General features: G+C 59.7%; 1 protein-coding gene across 4 annotated transcripts; it reads right to left on the reverse strand.

Moving 5' to 3' along the window:
* Positions 1-855: 855 nt before the first annotated feature.
* PRPH (peripherin) lies at positions 856-4,397 on the reverse strand. 4 transcript variants are annotated; one of them, XM_035256926.2, is made up of 9 exons: positions 3,799-4,397; positions 3,318-3,378; positions 3,028-3,123; positions 2,514-2,681; positions 2,298-2,423; positions 1,994-2,214; positions 1,835-1,884; positions 1,514-1,593; positions 856-1,263 (listed from the first exon to the last, which is right to left on the reverse strand). In XM_035256926.2, exons 1-9 carry the CDS (start codon positions 4,341-4,343, stop codon positions 1,198-1,200), a joined length of 1,413 nt encoding a protein of 470 aa, XP_035112817.1. In that variant the 5' UTR covers positions 4,344-4,397; the 3' UTR covers positions 856-1,197. The 4 variants fall into 4 exon arrangements, with proteins under 4 accessions (XP_035112817.1, XP_035112816.1, XP_035112815.1 ...); XM_035256925.3 differs by having other exon boundaries at positions 856-1,266; XM_035256924.3 differs by having other exon boundaries at positions 3,688-4,397.
* Between the last annotated feature and the right edge of the window lie 2,149 nt (positions 4,398-6,546).

Below are 6,546 nucleotides of genomic sequence, written 5' to 3' on the forward strand. Positions count from 1 at the left end.
CTCCATTGTTTTTTCCTGTTTGGAAAAGTTTTAAGTTGTTAGCCAATCGGGTTTTAGTTTAGATTGTGAGATCTGGCTCCAGCCAATGGAGATCAGACACAGCAGTAAGGACCACCCCAAATGCGTAAGGGATGAATTTGTGTGCGTTCCTTTGTTCATTGTACTCTTATGGCAAAATGGCTAGGGAGAGTACCCTTCTTGCAGTCCAAGAAGTAAAAATTGCATTGCTGAAAGATCCTTTGTCTCAGTGCTAATTTTTGTTTGTGGTACCAAGCATCTATTTCCAATATCACTCATGACAACTTGATTGTTTAACATTCTCTCCAGCATTAAACATGTTCATTTCTGGTCTCTTTCAATTTTTTTTTTAGCCATAATCAAAGACAAAAAGTGAATTTTAGGCCAGTCATGGTGGCTCATGCCTGTAATTTCAGCACTTTGGGAGGCCCAGGTGGGAGGATCAGTTGACCCCAGGAGTTTGAGACCAGCCTGTACAACATGGCAAAAGCCCACACAAAAAATACAAAAATTAGCCAGGTGTGGTGTCATGCACCCGTAGTCCCAGCTACTCAGTAGGCTGAGGTGGGAGGAGAATTCCTGAGATTTAGTTTGAGTGGCCTATGAGGCACCCAGCAGATGGCTGGGCACTCCAGGCTGCAGGTGAGGAACAAAAGCTGAGAATGAATGGATAGAGGTAGAAAACCCAGAAGGGCATACTGATGCCAAAAGAGTGAGAGCTAGATAAATGACTTGAGACAAAGGGAGAACACCGCCAAGGCAACACCGCCAAGGCTCCTCCCCTCAGGCACCTCACACACACACTTCCACAGACACAAATGCACTGGAGAGTTACAGTTTTCTCTTGACAGCATTTTATTTGATTCAAACATGAAACTCAGCCCCTGGCTCACCCACTTCTCATGGGATCGTGGCTGGAGTAGATTTGTCCTGGGGGAGTCATTGACTTCTTATCGGGACATGAAAAGGAAAGCACATACATAGGTCACATCAAGTGTCAGGGAAGGGAGAGGCCCAGCAACTGCTGGCCGGGTAGGGCTTGGCTATGAGCCAGGAGAGGGATGCCTGATACCACCTTTTAGACACATGCAGAGGGAGAGGAGACTGATTCAGGAGTGGCCTTAGGGTTTGGGCTTAGCATAGGCCTAGGGCAGAGTTCAAGGCCCTGGACCAAGAGGTTCAGTAACTGTGGGCAGAAGACTTGTCCAGCTCACTGCGCTGCTCCTTCTGGGACTCTGTCACCACCTGCTGAGGATAGGGCACATGATTGGCACAAGCCATTCAGCGCCACCCTCCATCCTCCTCCTTTGGATCATAGAGCCCCACTCCTTGGGGTAACCAGCAAAGGCGCCTGTCCATCCATCCACCTTTTCTGTCTCCTCCTCTGTCTCTCCCCAAGAACTACCCACCCCAAGTAAGATATGGAGCAGCCAGGCTAGGGCTCAGAAACAATATGGGAAATGATGGAGTCCTGGGATTAGGGGACCTGCCTCACCTCCCCATCCCGGGTCTCAATGGTCTTGATCAGAACCGTCTTCCGGCTGTGGCTGTCCTGGGGAGGCTCCACCTCAGGCACTGGAGAAAGTAGGATGAGGGGTACAAGGGGGAAAGCTTGGGAATCTCTCCTCTTAGGCTCCCACTCCCATCCCTGAGGGCAGGGGAGGGGTGGGGTGCCAGGAGTAGGGGCGGGTGCAAGCCAGGACCCAGAAGTTCCGTGGAGAGAACAGATCCCTGAGGTGAGCCACAGCAGGAGCCCGAGGAGGGCAGAAGTGGACAAGGAGAGGTACAGGCTGCAAGCCAGACGTGGAGGACTCACCAGTCGCTTTTATACTTAAGGAGGCAAAAGAATGGACGGGCACGGAGATCCTGCAGGCGAAGCAAGCTGTCAGCGCCCCTGCCCAGGCCCCGCCCAGCCCCGCCCAGCCCCGCCCAGTTCTTGCCCCTCCCTGCCCCGCCCTAGCAGCCCAGTCCTCACCGGCTCTCCTCGCCCTCAAGCAGCTTGCGGTAGGTGGCGATCTCGATATCCAGGGCCATCTTGACGTTGAGGAGCTCCTGGTACTCCCGCAGGTGCCGCGCCATCTCCTCCTTTAGCTGTCGCAACTCCTCCTCGAGCCGCGCCGCGCCCGCCTGGTAGCCCCCTGCCTCCAGGGCGAACTGCTCCTCCAGCTCCCTCAACTGCCTGAGCAGGGCCTCGTTCTGGGGTAGGGGAATGGAAGGGGCCAGTTGAGGAACGTTTCATCGTCTGCTGCCCGGGCCCCGGCGCGCAGCTTCGTACTCACCGTGCCGCGCAGCCCATCCACCTCGCATGTTAGACTCTGGATCTGGCGTCGGGACTCGTTCATCTCCTGCTTGGCCTGGCGCAGGGCCTCGTGGTTCCGGTTGGCAGCATCGGACAGGTCCGCGTACTGCGAAGTGGGGTAACCCACGCTTGAGCCGGCTGGGACACGCGACACCACCCCATCGCCCCGCCTCGCAGGCTCTCCCGGCGCTCTCACCTTGGACTTGTACCACTCCTCCGCCTCCTGCAGGTTCTTCGCTGCGATGCTCTCGTACTGCGCGCGGATGTCCCTCAGCGCTGCCGTCAGCTCCGGCTTCACCGTGGCTTCCACCTCCACCTGCTGCACCTGCTGGTTCTCCACGCTCACCTGCAGGTCTCGCAGCTCCTATGGCCGTGAGCAGGCAGAGGATGGACAGAGGGATAAATCCATGCGGGCCGCGCAGTATGCGCACAGAAAAGAGAAAAAACGCTTGAACGAACAGAATGAGGCGCCAGGGAGGGCGGGGGGGCACAGCCTTGCGCCCCCGCGGGCACAAGACACGAGGCCCCGTTTCGGAGATACAGCCCTGCAGCCCGCCGCCAGGTGGCGCAAGGGTGGGAGTCTAACCACCTGTAGACTGGGGTGGAGAGACTGCGTCTACGCAGCGAACCTCACGGATCCCCAGGGCGACGCTCCGCCCGCCAGCTCCAGGAAGGCCTCGGAAGCCTCCCCTGATACCAGGCCCACCTACCTCCTCGTGCAGCTTCTTGAGGAACTCAATCTCATCCATCAGAGACTCAATCTTGCGCTCTAGTTCCAGGCGGGACAGGGTGGCGTCGTCCACATCCTTCGAGGGGTGGCAGTGGAGGTTCAAGAGAAGTTAGGGGTTGTGCAGGCCGAGGAAGAACCGGGCCTTCCCTGCCTGCCTCGGGAGGCGTCTGGTTGCCCCCCCTCTCCCCGCGCCCACTGATGTCACCTCTGGATACTGAGGTCAGGGGGTAGGGGTGGAGAGGCTGAACTCGAAGTGGGGTTCGGGCTCACCTTGCGGAAGAGCACGAGGTTGTGCTCCGCGTCCTCCCGCTTGCGTGTCTCCTCCTCCAACCTGACGGGAAGCGTGTGCAGAGGCTGAACTGCGGGGTCGCAGCCCAGCTCGCACCCCAGACCGCGCCCCACCCCCTCCCGGGATCCGGTCAGAGGCTGTTGCTGCTGCCCAGGACTCTAAATGGAGGGCTGAGGCTGCCTGATGGAATTGCGCCACTTTCTCTCTAATGGGCTGGGAGCTGAAAAGGAGGTTCCCTCATTACTAAGGGTAGGCATAGATACCTACTTCTCCCACCTCCCCAGACACTCAGAGCAAAGTGGGAGGCGGGACCACTTAGAGCCCACGAGTAAGGATGCTGCCCGCACACACCTGGGTTGGTAAGGAAGGGGATCCACACCCTTGGGCTGCTGATGGAGAGGGGAAGGGAGGGGAGAGAAGAGCAGCCGCTTCGACGGCCGCCGCCCAGCCCTGCCCCCTGACCTCTGCTTGAGTGCCGCCAGGTCCTCCGCCAGCCCGTCGCGCTCCACCTGCACCCGGTCACGCTCGCGGCCCAACAGCTCCAGCTCTCGCCGCAGCTCGCGCAGCTCCTGCTGGCACAACTGGTCCGCGCGCGCCGGCTCCTGGCCCCGGGCTTGGCTCAGCTCCCCGCGCAGGACCGCGTTCTGCTGCTCCAGAAAGCGCACCTTCTCAATGAAGTTGGCGAAGCGGTCATTGAGCTCCTGCAGCTCCTGCTTCTCGTTGCTGCGCGTGGCCAGGAACTCCTGGTTGAGGGCCTCGGCCATGGAGAAGTCGAGGCGCTCCGAGGGCAGGCGCAGGAGGGCGCCCGCTCCCGCCCGGGGGCCACGGAAGCTGCCCAGGCGCACCGAGTGGCTTGGGGAAGCGGAGCCCAGCAGGCGGCTGCTGGAGAAGCGGGAGCTGGACGAGTAGGAGAAGGCCCCGGGGGATAGTGAGGGCGGTGGCCCGAAGGTGCGGCGGTATGAGGTGGAGCTGAAGCCGGCCCGGAGGCCCGCCGGGTGGTGGCTCATTGTGGCCGAGGATGGGCAGTCACCGTTCGCAGAGCTAGGCCGGGGGCTGGGAAGGAGCCGCAGACCGCTGCGAAGCGGCTTTATAGCCCTTCGGTCTCAGGGGGGGAACGGGCAGCTCCTCCCACTGTCCTGATGGCCCGCTGGAGGGGGGTTGTGTGGGGAGGGGGATGCCCCACCCCTTCGGAACAGCAGGAGCGCCTTCCCCTCTTTTCCCTGGTTGCAGGCCTCTGCCCACTTGATTGCCCCCTATTGCCGCTGGGGTGGGGGTCATTACCTCTGAACAAGCACCCAAAGCTAGAACCTAGGGTGGGAGGGCCTGATTTGAACTAGGGTCCCTGGAAATTTCGGGGTAGGAGGACGGGAAGTGAAAGGGCAGGCCTCTGGCACAGGAGTAGGGAGGCCAACTGGAGGGAGAGCTGCCCTGGCTTAGGCACCATAGCTGGTGCCTTGACTTGCCCCCTGAAAGCCAGCCTCTTTTTTCACCTGCTCTCAGCTATCCCTCCTTTACCACATCCAGAGAGGAATAGGAGGCAGGAGCTCAGAGGCAGGGTGGGCTAGGAAAGAGCTACTCTCCCTAATCCCCAGGGCCCTGTGAAGGGCTGGTGCCTGGCGCCAGCTCTGTTGCTAATGGACTGACCAGCCCCCTCCCCCTCTCCTGAACACGGTCCAGTAGAGATTGTCTGCTGATGTTTCAGCCTTAAAGACACAGCCCCCAAACCCAGACCTAACCCTCAATGAGCCCCAATGAGGTGGGTACATCATAGGGGGCTGAGGGTGGCTGGACCCAGCTCTGGATCCCACTTGGGGGGGGTCTGCCCCATGCCAGAGGCTGGGCTGAGTGGGCCTCTTGTATTCGGTCCAGATTTACTGGATTCTCCCTCCCCCCAACCCCACACCAACTTCGGCTCAGTCATGGGCTTTACCGGAACCAGAGTGATTCCTGAGGTGGGAAGGGGAGGGGGCTGAGGGGTGACAGCTGCTGCCAAGGCTGAGAGATGGATGGACTAGCAGGAGCCAGTTTCCAGTATTGATGAGTTGCAGGTACCAGGGATGGGTGGGGCTGGATGGGGAAGAGATGGGGAAAGAGAAGGTGCCACCCCCAGCAGTCTGAAAGAGAGAGAAAGTCCCAGAACGGGTCCACAAACCTGTGCACACAAACAGATGCATACACATAGCCTTGTATGCCTGTGTGCACACATGTTACATATACACAAATGCACAATCGCACGCCGCACCATACCCTCCCCTACCCCAGAGTTAGCGGGAAGGCTGATATCTGGCCTTTGTATGTCAAACAGCTTCCAGAACGTAAGCGCAGGCTGCCCAGTAGACAGAGGCAGCTCAGATGGTCTGCAGGAGCTGGGTTGCGGAGGTCTGCTGGGTTTGCCAGGAACCACAGGGCTTGGGCTGCTGCTGCTCCGGGGACTCCAGCACTCTCCTAGAGAGGGTCTGCCTCAGATAGGACCTCAGGACAAGAGAATTCGGCTGGGAAGCAGGTTTGAGGCTCCAGGCTGGATCTCTGGCTGGGGGTGAGGAGGGCTACTCCCTGGCTGGCCAGCTCCTCAGTATTTCAGGGCAGCAGCCCCCTCCCCCCTTTGTCTGTCCTCTGAGAAGGACCAGGGCCAACGCCCTGCTCTCCTCCCTACCGCCTTCATCTCCTCTCCAGGCCCCTCCTTCCTTCCGGGCCATTAGTCTCTCCCGGCACAGCTGCCAGTTCCTTCTCCTTGATGGGTCTGGTTTGGTTGCCAGGGGAGTGGGAAGCGGGAGGGAGGGAGAGATGGGACAGGACAAATAAATGAGAGCTTGGCCTCCCCTAACTCTTGGGAATGGGGAGGAGTAGGGCCCCACCTGGGATAGGGCTGGGAGGCTTGGTGGGTGTGACAAGGGGGCTAGGGAAGCCTTGGTGCTTTCTGCCGCAGCCCTGGGCATTGAGCCCCATCCATCCATGACTCAGCCCCACCCTCCGGGAGCAGGGAGACTGCACTGCACAGGGAGAGGTGGGCAAGGCCTGAGGAGGACCAGCTCAGGCCCTGTCTACAGGGAGCTGGTGGAGAATCCCGGCCTCTGAGAGTAGAGGCTGTTGGGGCTGGGCTGGTCCTGGGGAGTTCTAAATGGAGTTCCTGTCCCCACCCTGCTTAAGCAGTCTGTGTGTTGGTGGGGAGGGGACAGAGGGCTGCCACAGCAGGGCTCTGGAGCTGTGGAT

The sequence above is a fragment of the Callithrix jacchus genome, chromosome 9 (genome assembly GCF_049354715.1).
Source record: "Callithrix jacchus isolate 240 chromosome 9, calJac240_pri, whole genome shotgun sequence".
In the NCBI taxonomy this organism is placed as follows: Eukaryota; Metazoa; Chordata; class Mammalia; order Primates; family Cebidae; genus Callithrix; species Callithrix jacchus.